At 35.9% G+C, this 17,981-nt stretch overlaps 1 protein-coding gene across 1 annotated transcript in view; it reads right to left on the bottom strand.

Annotated features, from left to right (window-relative positions):
* Window positions 1-13,259: 13,259 nt before the first annotated feature.
* The window catches only part of Arid4a (AT-rich interaction domain 4A), a 70,232-nt gene continuing 65,510 nt past the window's right edge, over window positions 13,260-17,981 (bottom strand). The window contains exon 24 of the mRNA XM_047539435.1: window positions 13,260-16,748. Within this exon, the coding sequence (XP_047395391.1) occupies window positions 16,645-16,748 (104 nt within the window). The 3' untranslated portion in view covers window positions 13,260-16,644. The remainder of the gene's footprint in view (window positions 16,749-17,981) is intronic.

Raw genomic sequence — 17,981 nt, 5'->3', positions numbered from 1 at the left:
TACCCAAAGTATGTTCTGCTGGTTGATAGCTCTTTTAAACAACTCTACTGAGGGATGATTGATATACAATAAATTACATCTATCTAAAGTATACAATTTGATAAATTTTGACACGTATACATCTTGACACCATCACTAAAATCAAGATACAACCTACAATTTCCTCAGGCACCACCTTCAGCACTTCTAAGTTTGCGTGTGCAAGGCAAGGACCCTACCCCTGAGCTATGTCCCCAGGCCCCAAGCTTTTTAATATCTTCCTTCCCACTTCCTTCCCAGCCATGCTACCACCATTGTTTCACTGTAAATTCGTTTGCATTTTCTAAAGTATCATATAAATGGAATTATACAATATGTACTCTTTCATTATCTGGTTTATTTCACATAGCACAATTATTCTGAAATTCATCCATGCTGATTCAGTAGTTTAATTTCATTGGTAAGTAGTATGATATACCAAAATTTGTTCAACCATTCATCTGTTCATGGACATTTAGATTATTCCCATTTTAGACTATTACGAATAAGGCTATATATATAATATACCCTTACACACACCTCCCCCCCACACAGAGGCCTCTATATAAATATCTCTTTCCTGTTCCCTTGAGTGAATAACTAAGGTGAAATAGCTGGATCATATGACAAGGGCATGTATCCTTTTTTAAGAAACATTTTTCCAAACTGGTTATGCCATCTTGCATTCCCATCAACAATACATGTAAATTCTAGTTCCTCCCTTTTTTTCCAACACTTGGTATGCTCAACCTTTTTAATTTTAGCTATTCTAGTGTATAGAAGACTCTCACCATGGTTTCATCATGCGTTTCCCTAGTGCTGAATGATGAACAATTCGAGGGGGAGCTATTACCAGGGATATAACCCCCAGGTGCTTTAGCACTGAACTATATCCCCAGCCCTTTTTATTTTGAGACAGGTTCTCGCTAAGATGCTCAGACTGGCCTGAAACTTGCCATCCTCCTACCTCAGCTACTGTAATCCCTCAGTAGCTGGGATTACAAGTATGTACCACTTTTTAAATTTTAGAGCAATTTTAGGCTCATCAAAATTAACTGGAAGGTACAGTTTCACACATATGCATAGCCTCCTCCATGATCAACACCTCCCACCAGCATGGTACATTTGGTACAACTGATGAATCTTTGATGACACACCATCATTACTTGGAACTCATAGTTTGTATTAGAGTTCATTCTTGGCACAAATGTATAATGATTTGAAAAACTGTATAATGACATGTACCCATTATTATATCATAGAAAATAGTTTAATGGTCTTAAAGATCCCCCCTGTTCCTCCTGTTTATCCCTCCCCTTCCCCTGGCCCTGAAAACCACTGATATTTTTACTGATTTGATAATTTTACATTTTTCAGAATGCCATATAGTTGGAATCATACAGTATGTGGCCTGTTCAGATTGCCTTCCTGCACTCAGTAACATTCATTTAAGTTTCCTCCATTTCATAGCTCCTTTCTTTCAATGATGAATGTCCCATTACCTGTATATAGCACACTTGTTTCATTCACCTTGGTTGCTTCCAAATTTTGGAAATTATGAATAAAGCTGCTAAAAATAGTCATGTGCCAGTTTTTGTGTGGTCATAAGCTTTCAACTTATTTTAGTATATAATAAGGAGTGCAAATGCCTGATTGTATAATAAAATTATGTTTCATAACATTGCAGGTAACTAAAGACAACCAAATTGTCTTCCAGAGTGGTTTTACCATTTTGCATTCCCACCAGCAATGAGAGTTCCTGCTGCCCCACATCTTCACCAGAATTTGATATTGTCAGTGTTTGAGATTTTTTTTTTTGTATTTTAATAGATGTGTAGTGGTATCTCATTGCTTTCATTTGCAATTTCCAGATTACATATGATGTTGAACAATTTTTTTCATACACTTGTTTGCCATCTTTATAACTTCATTGGTGAGGTGCCTGTTCAAATCTTTTGCCCATTTTGTAAGCAGGTTGTTTTCTTAGTGTTGTTTTAAGAGCTGATTGTGTATTTTGGATAAGTATGCTTATTTGAATGTGATTTTTTTCCTCACCAAAACATATTGAAAGTTGATTCCCAGTGTTGATGGTATGGTAAGGTGGAATATTTACGAGTTGATTAGGTGTTTAAGAGAGATTAATGCTACTCTTTTGGGACTAGCTTAACATCTCACAGAGGTGAGTTCTTCCTCTTGATACCTTGGATTAGTTACATAAAGTAAGGATGCTCAAATTTTCTCTCTTCTTCATGTGCCTATTTTTTCTTTTCACTGTCCATCATGAGTTGAAGCAACACAAGGCTTTTGCCAAAGCCATGTTCTTGGATTTCCTAGCCTCTAAGCCATGAGCTAAAATAAGCCTTTCCCCCCTTTTTTTTAAATTCTTTTTCTAAGTTATCAAATACTAGGCATTTTGTTACAGCAACAGAAAATGGACTAAAACACAATTCCACATCAGATATGTGTCTTGCAGATATATTCTCCCAGTCTGTGGTTTTTCTTCTCTTTCTAACACCTTTTTTTGAATATTATTTACCATTTATATATATTCCTAGAAAACATACATGAACTGAAAAGTCCTTATATTTAAAGTTTATTGTTTGTTTTCTGGTACCAATGATTGAACCCCAGGATGCTCAACCACTGAGCCACATCTCCAGCCCTTTTTATTTTATTTTTTTATTTCAAGACAGGGTCTCATTAAGTCTCTTAGGGCCTTGCTAAGTTACCGAGGTTGGCTTTGAACTTTTGATCCTCCTGCCTCCCAAGTCACTGGGATTACAGGCGAGTGCCACTACACCTGGCTCTGCATTGTTTGGGTTTTGACTATTGAGTTTTGATAATTCTTTTTATAGTCTGAAAACAAATCTTCAACCTGACATACGCTTTGCAAATAGTTTCTTACAGTCTGTTTCTTGTCTTTTCATTCTTTTAACAGCATCTTAAGAAGTCAAAGTTTTTAATTTTGATGAAGTCTGATTTATCACTGTGGTCCTTTATGGACTGAGCTTTTGGTGTTCTGAGTCTAACCCAGTTAGGCAGGAGGTCACAAAAAAGTTCACCTGTTTTATTTTAGAAGTTTTATAGTTTTAGATTTTAGATGCATTTTGTGATCTACTTAAAATTGCGATATATTTTGACTTTTTGCATATTGTGCAATGTATGAATCAAAAATTGTTTTTGTAGTGCTGAGGATCAAACCTAGGGCTTCCACATGTGTGAGTCAATCATTTGTCACTGAGCTTCATCCCCAGCCTCCAGGTTCATTTTCTAAACATATGGAAGTCCAATTATTTCAGCACTATTTATTTAGCATGCTGTCTTGTCTTTACTGTATTGCCTCTGGAACTTTGTCAAAAACTGCTTTTCCACATTTGTGAGAGCTATTTCTGATCTCTTATTGTGTTCCATGGATCTATTTTGTCTTATTCCAGGAGTATTCTGTTTAGATCACTATATCCTTATAATTCAAGTCAGGTAAGCCTATTATTCAGAATTGTTTTAGCTATTCTAGTTCCTTTGTATTTCTATATGAATCTTATAATTAGCTTGTTAATTTCTATAAAAGTGCCACCTGGGATTTTTTTTTTAAATTAGGATTTCACTGAATTTGGGGATTGTCTTAGTTCGTTTATTTTGCTATAACAAAATATCTAAGACCAGGTAATTTATAAAGAATAATTGCTTTGTTGCTCATGGTTCTGGAGGCTGGGAAACGTAGGAGCATGGTGGTGGCATCTGCTCAACATCTGGAGTATCTTTCTGGATGGTCACTACATGGTAGAAGATATCACATGGTACAGCAGAGCAAGCATGGTAATGCCATCTCCTCTTATGGAGCCATTAATGCCATTTTGGGGACCCCATATTCATGACCTCATCTAATCCTAATTATCTCCCAAGGCCTAACTTCCATATATGATCGATGCCTGAATTTGAGGATTGAGTTTTCAACACATGAATTTTTGAGGGACACATTCAAATAGTTTCAGGGAGAAAAGAAGCGCAACAATATTAAACTTTATGACTATGCACAAAATATATTTTCTCACTTACTTAGGTTGCCTTTGTTGTCTCAGTATTTTTTTTTTTTTTTTTTTGGTACCAGGGATTGAACCCAGGGGCACTTAACCACTGAGTCACATCTCCAGTCCTTTTTTATATTTTGTTAGAGACAGGGTCTCACTGAGCAGGTAAGGAAGGGCCTTGCTAAATTGCTGGGGCTGGGTTTGAACTTGTAATCCTCCTGCCTCAGCCACCTCGCCCCACCTCATTAGTATATTATTGATTTCATTGTAGAGATCTTTCCCATGGTCAGGTTTATCCCAGCATATCTCACATTTTATACTACTGTAAATGGTATTTTTAAATTTTCAATTGCTGAGTCTTCTAAACACAGCGTCATATAGTTAGCAAACAGACAATCTGAGCTCTTCTTTTCCTGTTTATATCCCTTTAATTTCTTTCTCTTGCCTGATCTATCCAAAGTTTCAGGAACTATGTTATTAGGAGTGGTAAGAGTGGGCATCCTTGTCTTGTTTCTGTTTTTAGAGGAAATGCTTTCCGTTTTTTTTCCCTTCAGTATAATGTTGGCCTTGGCTTTATCTTATATAGCCTTTACATTGTTGGGGTAAATTCCTTCTATCCTTAGTTTTTCTAGTGTTTTAAACATGAATGGGTACTTGGCTTGGTCAAATTTTTTTTCTGCATCTGTTGAGGTAATGATAATCATGTAATTCCTGCCTTGAACTCTATTAATGTGATTATACTTATTTATTTCCATACATCGAACCAAACTCACATCCCTAGATGAACCCCACTTGATCATGTTGCACTATCTTTTTAATGTGTTTTTGTATTGGCAACTGCCAATGTTTTATTAAGACTCTGCATCTATGTTCATCAAGGATATTGGCCTGAAGTTTCTTTCCTTGATGTATTTTGACTGGTTTTGGTATCAGAGTGATACTAGCTTCATAGAATAAATGTGGTTGTGTTCCCTCTTTTTCTATTTCATGGAATCATTTGACAGGCATTACTATTAGTTCTGCTTTAAAGGTTTTGTGGAACTTGGCTGAGAATCCATCCGATTCTGGGCTTTTATTTGTTGGAAGGCTTTTGATAGCTGCTTCAATTTCATTTCTTGATAATGATCTATTTAAGTTTTCTGTATCTTCATGGTTCAATTTGGATAGGTCTTATGTCTCTGGGAATTTGTCACTATCTTCTAAGATTTTCTATACCAGAAATCAAATTATAATACAGACCTGTAGTAACAAAACCAGCATTGTACCGGCACCAAAACAGACATAAATACCAAGGGAAGAGAAGACGCAAAGACAAAGCCACATAATTACAGTTACCTGATACTAGACAAAGTTGCCAAAAACATATGTTGGAGAAAAGATAGACTCTTCAGTAAATGGTGCTTGGAAAACTGGATATCCATATGTAGAATAATGAAATTTGACCCCTATCTCTCACTGTGCCCAAAAGTCAACTCAAAGTGGATCAGAGCCCTAGGAAATTAGACCAGAAACTGCAACTGCTGAGAGAAAATGCAGCTTCAACACTCCAGCATGTCAGCCCAGGAACTGACTTTCTTAAGAATCCTAAAGTGCAAGAAATAAAATAAAAAATCAGTAAGTGGGATGGCATTAAATTAAAAACATTCTGCTCAAAAAAGGAAACAAGAGCGTGAAGAGCGAGCTGACAGAATGGGAGAAGATCTTTGCCACCTGCTCCTCAGATGGGGCATTAATATCCAAAATACATAAAGAACTAAAAAAAAAAACAACACAAAACCCCAAATAACCCAATTAATACACATACTGATTTTTTATTTTATTTCTTGCATTTTGGGATTCTTGTGAAGGAAGTCAGTTCCTGTGCTGACATGCTGGAGTGTTGGGCCTACACTTTCTTCCAGCAGTTGCAATTTCTGGTATAATTCCTAGGACTTTGATCCACTTTGAGTTAATTTTTCAAAAGAAGAAATTCAAATGACCAACAAAATATGAGAAAATGGATCTTTTCTCATGCTTTCTCTCTCCTACTCACTTTCTTTCTGTCTCCTCCTGGCTTTTTACACTCTCTCTTGCATGCACCCTTTCTCTTTTCCTTTCATTTTCTCTCTTATCCTGCAGGGAGACACTGTTTGCTTAATAAACCCTCTTATGTCAAAAAAAAATATGAGAAAATGTCCAACATCTCTGTCAATTAGGGTAATGCAAATCAAAACTTTATTGAGATTTCATCTCACCCCAGTCAGAATGGCAATTATCAAGAACAAATAATAAACAGTGTTGGCGAGGATGTGGGGGAAAATGTACACTCATACATTGTTGGTGGAACTGCAAATTAGTATAACCACTCTGGAAAGCAGTATGGAGACTCCTTAAGTAACTAGGAATGGAACCACCATATGACCCAGCTATCCCATTCCTCAGTATGTATCAAAAATATCTAAAATCAGCATACTATAGGGATACAGCCACTTCAATGTTGATAGTAGCACAATTCACAATAGCTAAGCTATGGAACCAACCTAGGTGCCCTTCAACAGATGAATGGATAAAGAAAATGTGGTATATATACACAATGAAGTATTACTCAGCCTTAAAGAAGAATGAAATTATGGACTTTGCTGGATGGTTCTGGAGACCATGGTACTAAGTGAAAAAGGAACAACCTCAACCTGATAAAGGAAACCTATGAAGAGCATAAAGTATTTCATCATTTCAGCCTTGTTTATTGAGATACTAAATGGTGGAGGTTGGCCTCAAACTTGTGATCCTCCTGCCTCAACCTCCCCAAGTCACTGGGATTACAGGTGTGGGTGGTCATGCTCAGCTGAGATTCATCTATCTTGTTAAATGTGTCATCAGTTTTCCTTTTTATTGTTAAGCTGTATTCCTCTGTATCCCACTGTGTGGATATACAACAATTTATCTGTTCACCTGTTGATGGAAATTGATTTTTATCTGATTTTTTTTATGCATAATAAAGTCATTATGCATGAACATATGCTTTCATTTCTCTTGGGTGGGGAAAGTACTCAGGAATGGAATGAGTGACTCATGTATTTTTTTTTTAATTGCCAAGATTTCCCCAAAGAAGTTGTACATCATTTTGCATTCTTACCAACAGTTTATGAATTCAATAGACTAAAAAAAAAAAAGGGGGGGGGGGGCTGGGGAAATAGCTCAGTTGGTAGAGTGCTCGCCTCGCAAGCACAAGGCCCTGGGTTTGATCCCCAGCACCGCAAAAAAAAAAAAAAAAAAAAAAAAAAAAAAATCACTCACTTGATTAAAATTAAAGTTCTCCACATTGTTCTCAACTCTTGGAATGGTCAAGGAGAACTTACAGGATTTAGTATTCTCTCCACCAGGATTTATAAGCACAGTCACTTATAACTTTAACTATTGAACACAGGTAAATCACTTACCTTTGTGACAGTTTTCCTATCTAAAAAGTGAGGGTTTAGAGTCTAAAAATCTAATGATTGTTTTGTTTCAGAGATAAAAAGTTTTAAATCTATTTTGAGGAGGTATTACATTCAGATGGTTCAAACCATAAAGACACTAAGACTACAATGAAAACTTCCCACCTTTGCCTCTTAGCTACAGTTTCTTTTCCAAAGGCAACCCATGTTATCAGTGATCCTTCATAGATAATGTGTGTTCCCTCATTCTCTTTTCAGCTACACAGTATTCTTTTTTATCAGTGTACCATATTTACTTAACTAGTCCCATAAGGAAGGCCATTTTGGTTAGGTCAAATTTTTATTACAAACAGTGCTGCAACTTATAGCCTTTTTGACAAATGGGTGAGAATTACCTATAGGATAAATTTCCAGATAAGTGAGCTAGACCAAAGTATACATGCATTCTTAATCTCAGTTGATACTGCCAAAATACTTTCCACAAAGGTACTTTATACTTCCACCAGCATTAAAGAAGTTTCAGAAAATGCCAGTTAGGATTTTGCATACCCTTTGACCTAGTGATTTCACTTATATGAATTTATGTTACAAAATGCTGAAGAATGGATGGTTCAAAGAAATACCTAAATGTTGGACATCCAAAATACAAGAGAGGCAGACGTTCGCCGACCCGCCGGCATCGGGCAGCGGCGGAAGCTACTGGGGCCGGAGCAGTGGGCTGGACGGAGGCTGGAGTGGGCGCTGAGGCGACCGCCATGGCGTTTCTCAAACTGCGACCGGGGTGAACTCTGTTGGAGAAGCTGTTCGGTCAGCAGGAGAACGGGCCTCCAGAAGAAGCAGAGAAATTTTGCTCACGGATCATTGCCATGAGTCTTCTACTTCCTTTTAGTGACTGCTCAGGGAACCATGTCGTCAGAATGCCCAGTCAAGTTCTGCTCCATTTGATATATGAACTTCTTGCTTCCTTTCCAATCCAGACGCTCAATCTGCTACTTTGGAAACTCCAAAAAAAAAAGTTCAGATGCTGCCTGGCAGGTGCTGATGGAGCTGCTGCTAACTGAACTGTGTCCTGAGCTGAGAACTCATTTAGATCAGCTTAAAGCTGGTCAAGTTTGAGACTGCACAAATAAACCACCAGAGAAATGTCTGTAAGAATAGACATGAAACATTTTCCTCTTTTCCACAGAGGGCTTGACTGAGAACCATATTGATTTTTATTTTAGTTACCTCCCTCTAGTTTTATGTGAAATAAGCAGAATTGGAGGGAGGGGTCTTGACGCTGTGGTAGACAACAGAAATTTTTAAAAACCTGTTTATTAATAAAAATACTTTCAAAAGTTCAACAATACTGATTCAAATACAAATGTTAATATGTGATGAGACCCTAGGAAATATTTTAAATATTTATGAAACGGTTTTGTTTTACAATGAACTATGAATATTGTACAGTTAATTTCCTCACTGAGGATTCTGAACACTCCTGTTATTTCACGTATACTGAAGAACATTGTTATGCAATGCTTTGTGTAAAGTTATTGTGAAAACTTTATTGTCTTTATTTTTGCCTAAGATTTCCCATAGTTTGAAGCATTTGAAGCAATAAAATGTAAAAAATTAAAAAAAATATGAGAATAAGCAATGTGCAATATAATAGTGTAGGCAGTCACTGAAGGTGGGATGATTATTAATGTGAAAAAAATGTTCATAATGTTGAGGGAAAAAAGATGGCTTTTAAACCAGTGTACCCAGCAATTGTAATCCCAGCAACTCAGTTAGCTGAGGCAAGAAAATCTCAAGTTCAAGGCCGGCCTCAGCAATTTAGGGAGACCCTGTATCAAAATTTAAACATTTTTTAAAAAAGGGCTGGGATAGAGTACCCCTGGGTTCAATCCCCAGTACCAAAACCAAAAACCCAAAATTTAAAAAGACAAGTGTACAACATAATCCTATTCATGTTTTTAAAAGTTAGCATGCTTACATTTGATGACTGGTATGTTTTCATGCACATAACAAAAAAGATGGAAGTAAATATAACAAAATGTTAACAGTGGTTATGTTTTTAAGTGTAATTTTTAGTTTGAATGAACTTCTATATTCTAAATATTCTATAATTATTATACAAAAACTTCAGAAGTTATTTAAAATACCAGATGGTCTACAATTTAAAGGATTTTGTTTAGACCAGAAAAATCTAGATCAGTAAGTCAATCTAATATTCCAATATTTTTGGAATATTGTGCAAAAAAATCAATAGATCTTCTGAATTTTGCCCTTGTGAATCAACAGTTTTGGTGTCACCAACTTTTTACCTTGTAGCAAATTTTGAAAGGAGAAATAAGAAATGAGATGTGATAAGGGATTAAGACAAAATTGGTGGTTTCTCCTCCTCTAAAGCAGGACTTGCCAAGGTTGTGATGAAAAAAGCCTCCAGGAGCTGTCTCTGGTAAGAATCCAACCATTGCTCCTGGGCCAGGAGTGGGGTGGGGGCAGAAGTTTCTTGGGACAGCACTGATGTAATGGAACTAGCACTGGACTTGGAGATCAGAAGAAACAGGCTGGAGTCCTAGCTGTGCTGCTTACTACTCTTGACCACTTGGAACCTGTTTTCTCATGTGCCAAAGCAGCAATGCCTCCTTCACTGAGTAAATATAGTATGAATGCACTTCGATGCACTGACAAGGTACTCAGCTCTACCAGTTACTTAGATCTTATTGTGAAAGTTCACTTTTTTTTTTAATAGAATATATTTTAATATAGTTACTTTTATGGTTTAGGTATAAGATGTCCCCCAAAAGCTCATGCAGGAGACAATAAAAGAAAGCTTAGGTGAAATGACTAGATTGAGAACTTTAACCTAATCAGTGCATTGATCCACTGGTAAGGATTAACTAGGCAGCAACTGTAGGCAGATAGGGTGTGGCTGGAGGAGGTAGGTCACTGGGGATTGTTTTGTCCCTGGTGAGTGGAACTTTGCTTCCTAATTGCCAGGATTCTGAGTTGCTTTCCTTCTCATGATAGAATCATGATTTTCTGCCTCATCTGGGTCTCAGAGCTATGGAGCTGGCCATGAATGAACTGGGAACTCTGAAACTTAGTTGCAAATTCTCCTCTACATTGGTGTCAGGTCTTTTGATCACAATGAAAAAGCTGAAAGTTATCTTTGTCCATTTTCTGCTGCCATAACTGAATGCCAAAGAATAAAGGTTTATTCAGTCCAGGTTCTAGAGTTTTGGTCAAACCATAGCAATAGTAAAAGAGAATAATATGAACACTTGGTTTATCAAATCTTGGCATTTTTTTCATATTGCTTTAAATTCTTAGAGGTGGGTAATGCCCCTGTATACCTCCCCTATACCTTTCCCTTTCCTCCAGAGAAAATCATTATCCTGGGTGTGGTGTTTATCATTCCCACGCACATTCTTATGAGTAGATATACACAATCAATATTGTTTTGAATATTTGGAAATAATTTATTTTTATTTACTATTTAGTAACTTGGTTTTTCTACCAGGTTGTTTTTTTTTTTTTTGTTTTGTTTTGTTTTTGAGGCTTACTCCATGTTGATATATTTACCTCTAGTCCATTAACTGCTCTGTAGTATGCATTTAATCAATGTGCCACAACTTATTTACCTATCCTCCCGCTGATGGGCCTATAAGATGCTCCCCCTCCCTTTTTTGTTCTAGGTCTTGAGACCAGGAGCACTTTACCACTATACTACAAGTACCCAGTCTTTTTGAGTCAGGGTCTCACTAAATTGCTGAGACTGGCCTCAAACTTGAGATCTCCTGCCTCAGGCTCTTGAGTTTACAGAATGTCCCCCCACCTGTTTTTGATCAAACTATGCTGCAAAGAAGAGTCTTAATATGAATCTCCTTGGACATATACAGATTTTCTATAGGATATATGAACTAGCAGGTTTACCTTCTCTTTAGTGTAGTAGATTCTTTCAAATTCAAAACAGATGTATCAATTTTATACTTGCACTAGCAGTGCATGGGGTCCCCAATTCTTTACATACTTTCCAACACTTGAGGGTGTTAGACATTAGAACCTAACATGACATCATTGCATTTTGGGAATGCAAATTGAAAGCAGAGAAATACCACTACACATCTATTAGAATGGCTAAAACAACACACACACACAACACACACACCCCCAATACCAAACAATATCTAATGCCGGTGAGGGTGCAGTGCAACTGGAACTCTTATATATTGCTTGTAGTCGGAATGTAAGATGGAACAGTGGTATAATCCAGCAATCTCACTTCTAGGTATTTAACCAAGAAGATTGAAAACATGCTCACACAAAAAGCTGTGTGTAAATATTTATAGTGGCTTTATTCATAATTATAAAGTGCTTGTCAATGGTAAGTTTATGTTTTTATTTGAGAGTAGGTTTGGATAGGTATGAAAGGAGAGAATTCGTGAAAGTAGTTAACCACTGGTGGGAACAGGGTCCCATCAAAAGAACAAAACACCTCCAGAAAAGTCTTAGTTATCATTTATAGACAGGGCCAATCCTGGAGATAACGACTACTTCAAGGAAATTGTTAATTTTAAAATTCAATTACAATCTGCCCATGAAAATCCTCGGAAACCAAAAGAAAGTATGGCAATTTGTTACACTCTATCAGTGACCAAAAATGGTCATCTGGAGGCTGATAAACATATGCTTAGGATATGACAGAAAAGGAAGTAAAGTTTGGGATAAAATACAGGCTGCCCAATTAAATTTTAATTTCAGAAATTAATATGATTTTTGCACGGGACATACTTATACTAAAAATTATTAGTGTGTCTGAAATTCAGATTTAGCTGGGTGTCCTGTATTTTTATTTGTTCATTCTGACAACCCTTCACTAGGAAGACTATTGATTCAAACTGTCTTGTTTAATTTATCTTTGAGAAGAAATTACTTATATAAATAATCATTTATTATATTAACATGTCAGGTCCTTAAGCTTTAACAACAGAACTTTTCAAAATGAATTCTGCACGATACAGACTACAACATGAAGACAGCTTCATAATTACGTTAACTACAAAGATCAAAATTATAAACACTGGGGCTGGGGAGATAGCTCAGTCGGTAGAGTGCTTGCCTTGTAAGCACAAGGCCCTGGGTTCGATCCCCAGCACCCAAAAAAAAAAAAAAAAAAAATTATAAACATTATCCTTTTAATGCTACTTAGAGATACACAATGGGGCCTATATGAATAAACAGGGTTTTGTGTATATGTGTGCTTGTCAACATGGAAAACAATTTGATTTTGTAAAAAAAATTAAAGGACTAAAAAAGCTTCTAATCTGTGAAAACACTAAAGTATGTATTTGCTGGATTGCAAACTCCATCCTAAGTCACTCAATCTTCATTACTGATAAATGCTACCACACAGTGTACTCTTCCTGTAACAGAATAAAAGGTTGTGTGTAACCACACGAAAGTGAAGGAGAGAAGGAAAAACAACTCATCAGTTAAGAATAATTTAAATTGGAGATGAGACTGTTACACAAATCTACTCTATGCTTTCCTAATGATATTTCAAAATTATTACTTTTTCTTTCTCTTCCATGCTGGTGATTGAACCCAGGGCCTTGTACTTGTTAGGCGAGTGCTCTACTACTGAGCCACATTCCCAGACCTAAACATCATCGCTTGGTGAAAAGAACCCTGAAGACCTTTTAAATTTCTGGCTTTGCATATAAGGATCACTAAATAAAAAAAAAAAAAAAAAAAAAAAAAAAAAACCACAACCAAAAAAAATTCAGAAGCAATAGCATTTGAAATAGTAATTTTTATAAATTTAAACAGTTTTTGACCACCTTACTATGTTAGAGACAGGACCAGGCACTTTGTGGGACACACCTATGACTTAGGAGCACTTAAGAAACTTATATCTAGTAGGGCAGAGGCACACACATGGACAAGTCAACATAATACCAAGTAAGCTCTCAGATTAAACACTACAGAGAAAAAAGCTATCAGAGCAAAAAAGAGGACGATATTCTCTGGTGGTGAAGTTAACAAAAACTTCATGGAAACATGGCTCAAGTCAGCTCTGGGCAAGGGGTAACAGTGGCAGGGGACCAGAAGAGCAAGAAGTAGAGGTGGGTAGTTGCAAAGTTTGAGCAATGGTTCTGTTTAACCTGACGCTTATCCCAGGTCTGCTCTAACCCTGGCTGCTTTCTACCAAATTCTCCTTCCCCATGTACTTGGAACACTAGACAATCCACCTCTCTCCTCCCATTTCCTAGCCAAATAATCTTCACTGGGGCTCAGATTCACTGTTGCCTTCTCTGCAAAGTCTTCCCAGACCGCCCAAACCTTCATACTAGTTGGGCTCTGAATCAGGGTTTCATGGCACACCATAACTTCATAGGCTTATCACACCTGCAGCTAAGAATGAAACAGGTTAATTGTTTTAACATCTACCCATCTGATTACACATTCCATGAAGATAGGGACCTTTTTCAGTCTTGTTCACTTTTGTGGCTCCTGGGTCTCAGCATTATTAGCATAATACCTGCCACATAGAAGATACTCAATAAATTGTTGATGAATTAATTCTGGTAAGGTTTTGTGTGCTAAAGTTAGCTATAAATGTTTTCACAATTTGATACCTATTTTAAATTACAGAGCTCATAAGAAAGGTACATAAGTAAATTAATTGCTTGATCAATATAATTTCCATAATTTAAAGCAATTTCACAGGTATAGTATGTAGTAGTCTTTTAAATCTGCTAAACACAACCATCTTTCTTGGTAAAAGACAGTTAAGCTGGAAATTTAATACAAAAACAGCAAACAATAAAGGCATACAATGGAAAACTGAAATTAAATACCTTGATTTTATAGATAAAACCTTCCATTTTAGGTATTACAGTGTCTCTGCCCTTTTACTTTCTTAGTCACATGCAAGAACTATCTGAATTTTGGATAAACTCAAAATATGCCCAATATTTGAATTGTAATGCCTAGTAAATAGTCCTTTAATTTTATAACCTTTTCCAGGCCCCAAATGAAAGGATTTTTAATAGTGTCTATGTATTTATTCAATGAAGATATCATTTTATTCTTAGTAGCAACACTCCAATACTTCACTACCAAATTTATGTCAATTAAAAGGGATCTGACTCAAACTGAAAACTTAGTTATCTCAGATTTACTGAATTGCCACTAAAGGAAATCATAAAAAAAAAATGTATAAATCTAAGGTTGCTTCCTAGTTCCAACTAGATTTGAATGATACATTTTTTTATTTTTATAATTAAGTACTAGAAATATTTTATCATAAAAGCTAAAGAATATACTGAAATGCTTTGTTTTGTGAAATCTAATTTTCCAACTATAAAATTACTGGCATTTGAGAAAAAAGCAACCGCTTAAATGAAAACTAAAAATATAAAGCCTATGTTTAAAACATAGTCTTTATTAATACTGACCACTGAGCTCCATTTTTATTTTACATTGAAATACTTCTGCTTTGCAAAGAAAAGACAGAAAAGTGCATTTTACAAGAGTACTTTTTTGTTTTTAATTCTCTGAGAAAATGGAAGGAATCTGAATCACAAGTTCACAATGTGGTCAAATAAAATTAAGAAACAATGATTTCAGTAATGCTATGCCATCACTAGTGCTTAGCTCCGACTTGGTTCTTGTAAATCAGATCCTGATATACAGTCTAGAGCATCTAGGTTATTCCTCTACAGCGTATTAAACACAGAAAAGGAGGTTTAAAAAAAAAACCCTTTCAATGTACAAACATGAATTTAAAAATTGCTCTTAAAAAATCACCTTTTTACATAATGTATATGCAAAACTGCTTTAAATACACGATTTTGGAAGAATTATTTACAAAATGTATCAGCCTGTGGAACAATTCACAGACAAAGCATACATAGTTGCTTTACTTAGTTGTTGCATCTCAACTTTGGGAGATATAAATTTATTCGGCAGTATAGCAAACATAAAACTGTGACAAAGTGTTTGAAGGGCAACCAAAAATTTGTTCCTCAAAACAGTTTAAATACTAGGACTGCCAAAGTTTCTAAATAAGGACATACTCCAATGATCCAGATGCCCATTTATAGTTCTATTCTGTTGAAGGACTGAGACAGACTCCCTTCAGTACAGGCCAGGCTACTGGAGGCACCTCCTGTAAAAGGGACAGCTGAGCGCTAGTGTCATCCAAAGAGTGAATTAACCTAGAATTTTCTTTTTTTCAATTTTATTAATATTTTAAAAAATACATAAAAATACAACATCCAATGTCTGAATAAATATATTTAACAAGTTGCAAGATAATACCTTATTTTACACAAAATTTTCAGCTTTAGAAATCTTGTTAAATAACTTCATTGTTGTTATATATTTCATTTTTGTATTTTTGTAACAAAATAAAAACTCTGAAATTACATAGAAAAAAGACAAAATATTTTTGTCAAGGGATAAGATAGTCCACTGAAAACTTATTCACAATTCCACTGTAAACATTAATAAACATTAAAATATTTGCATAATTGTGTGCTCAAAAGTCCTATAAAAAGTGGAAGACTTATTACAACTGTAGTTTTCAGTCAACTACACTTCCTTTCACAATTTATTTTGTCCCATTTACACCTTTAAACCTGGGCACACTGCTGAACATATACTTTGGCAGTTCTAAATAGCAAGTGCTTCCACGAAAATTAAAAAAAAAAAAAAAAAAAAAATCAACAACAATAAAAAAACACAACATAAACCCCCTACTCACCAAGTGTTCAAATACATCTTAGTGAAAGTGCAGCAGTATCTATTCAGCTGGATAATATTTTGATGTTTACCATGTGCACTTGCTTGTCTATGATTTCTATAACACCTGAAAAGCTTTATTTTACAAATTCAAATTTGCTAAGTGCCCTTTTTTTTCTATATCACAAAAAATGAAAAAAATAAAGAGGAAAAATTATAACAAATATGGCAGGCTGCCTAACCTTCAATTATTAATCAGCTTATTTTTTTTGCAACAAGAAAAAAAGAAGAGAGAAGGGAATAGATACAATCCAGCCTGGAAAAGTACACAGGATATACTTAGCAATGTCAAACGAGTTGAGTGCTCTCTGTGGTTGTATTTCAGGGTTTTGGAATTTATGTCCATGGCAGCAAACTGCTGGGAAGGCAGAGAAAATGTTTTATCACCTGCATTCTACAGCAAGTACATTTTGTGGGGGAGATGATGATGAGGGACTCATTCCAGTGTCTGATGAAGCAGATGACATAGAGGCTCCTGCATGAGACACTGTAGAATCAAAACAATTGATGTTAGAGTCAAAAATGATTCCAGAGATACCAAGTGGATGGCAGAGTAGAAATAAGATTCTTAACATTATTTGCTTTATTCATTGGCCTCTTCAATGTTAGATGAAGGGATAACAAATTGCCAGCAAATATTCAGTTTGACTCAATTGAGGGGAATCAGTCCTTGGTCAGTTATGTAACTCAACAGTTCAAAGCAGACACCACAGGATTGGGAGTGTTGCTCAGTGGTACAGCATGTGCTTAGTATACACAAGGCCCTGGGTTCAATACCTAGCAGTGAAAAAAGGAAAGGGAAAAAAAAAAAGAACTGCAAAATGTAAAGATTTAAGAGAGATTAAACTCTTAAACCCCTATTTCAAAGACCCCCAGTAAAGAACTTGGCTTGACCCAAATCAGAAACAGTCAGAGAATTTGCAGTAATTGTTAGGTATCATAATCATGGAGGTTATGGCAATGTGAGTGTATGATTAGGGGGAAATCCTCAAATAGCTTTAACCTAACTCCAGGGAGAGAGTAACTGGTCATTTTTCAGTCTTTTTGTTTTATTTTCCTTTTGTGTTTTCCCTTTGTGCAAAGTTCCTTCTCTGGTCATTTTTTTTTTTTTTTTTTTTTTTTTTTTTTTTTTTGGTACTGGGGGTTGAACCCAGGGACACTTTACTTCTAAGCTATATTCCCAGGCCTTTTTACTTTATTTTTAGATAGTCTCCCTAAATTTTTCTTTTCTTTTTTTTTTTTTTTTGTGGAGCTGGGGATTTGAACCCAGGGCATTGTGCTTGCAAGGCAAGCACTCTACCAACTGAGCTATATCCCCAGTCCTCCCTAAATTGTTGAGTCTGGCCTTGAACTTGTGATACTTCTGCCTTAGCCTCCCCAGTCTCTGCGATTATTGGTATGTGCCACCATGTCCAGAGCTTCTCCTGTCAATCTTTGCCTAGTGGTTCCTATTTCAAGTTTTAATTTTTATTCAAGAATATCTGTGTGCTGGGTGTGTGGCACATACCTGTAATCCCAGGGACTTATAAAGTCAAGACAGGAAGATTGCAAATTCAAGGCCAGCCTCAGCAATTTAGCAAGGCCCTAAGCAACTTATTTTGGCCCTATCCCAAATTAAAAAATTTAAAAGGCTGGGGATGTGACTCAGTGTTAAAGCATCCTATGTTCAATCACCAGTACAAAAAAAAAATGTGTAGATGTGTGTAATTACCAATAGACA

This window comes from Sciurus carolinensis, chromosome 2 (genome assembly GCF_902686445.1).
Source record: "Sciurus carolinensis chromosome 2, mSciCar1.2, whole genome shotgun sequence".
NCBI lineage: Eukaryota > Metazoa > Chordata > Mammalia > Rodentia > Sciuridae > Sciurus > Sciurus carolinensis.
Note: the sequence above shows the minus strand (reverse complement) of the source record. Positions and strands in the feature narration are given on the sequence as shown.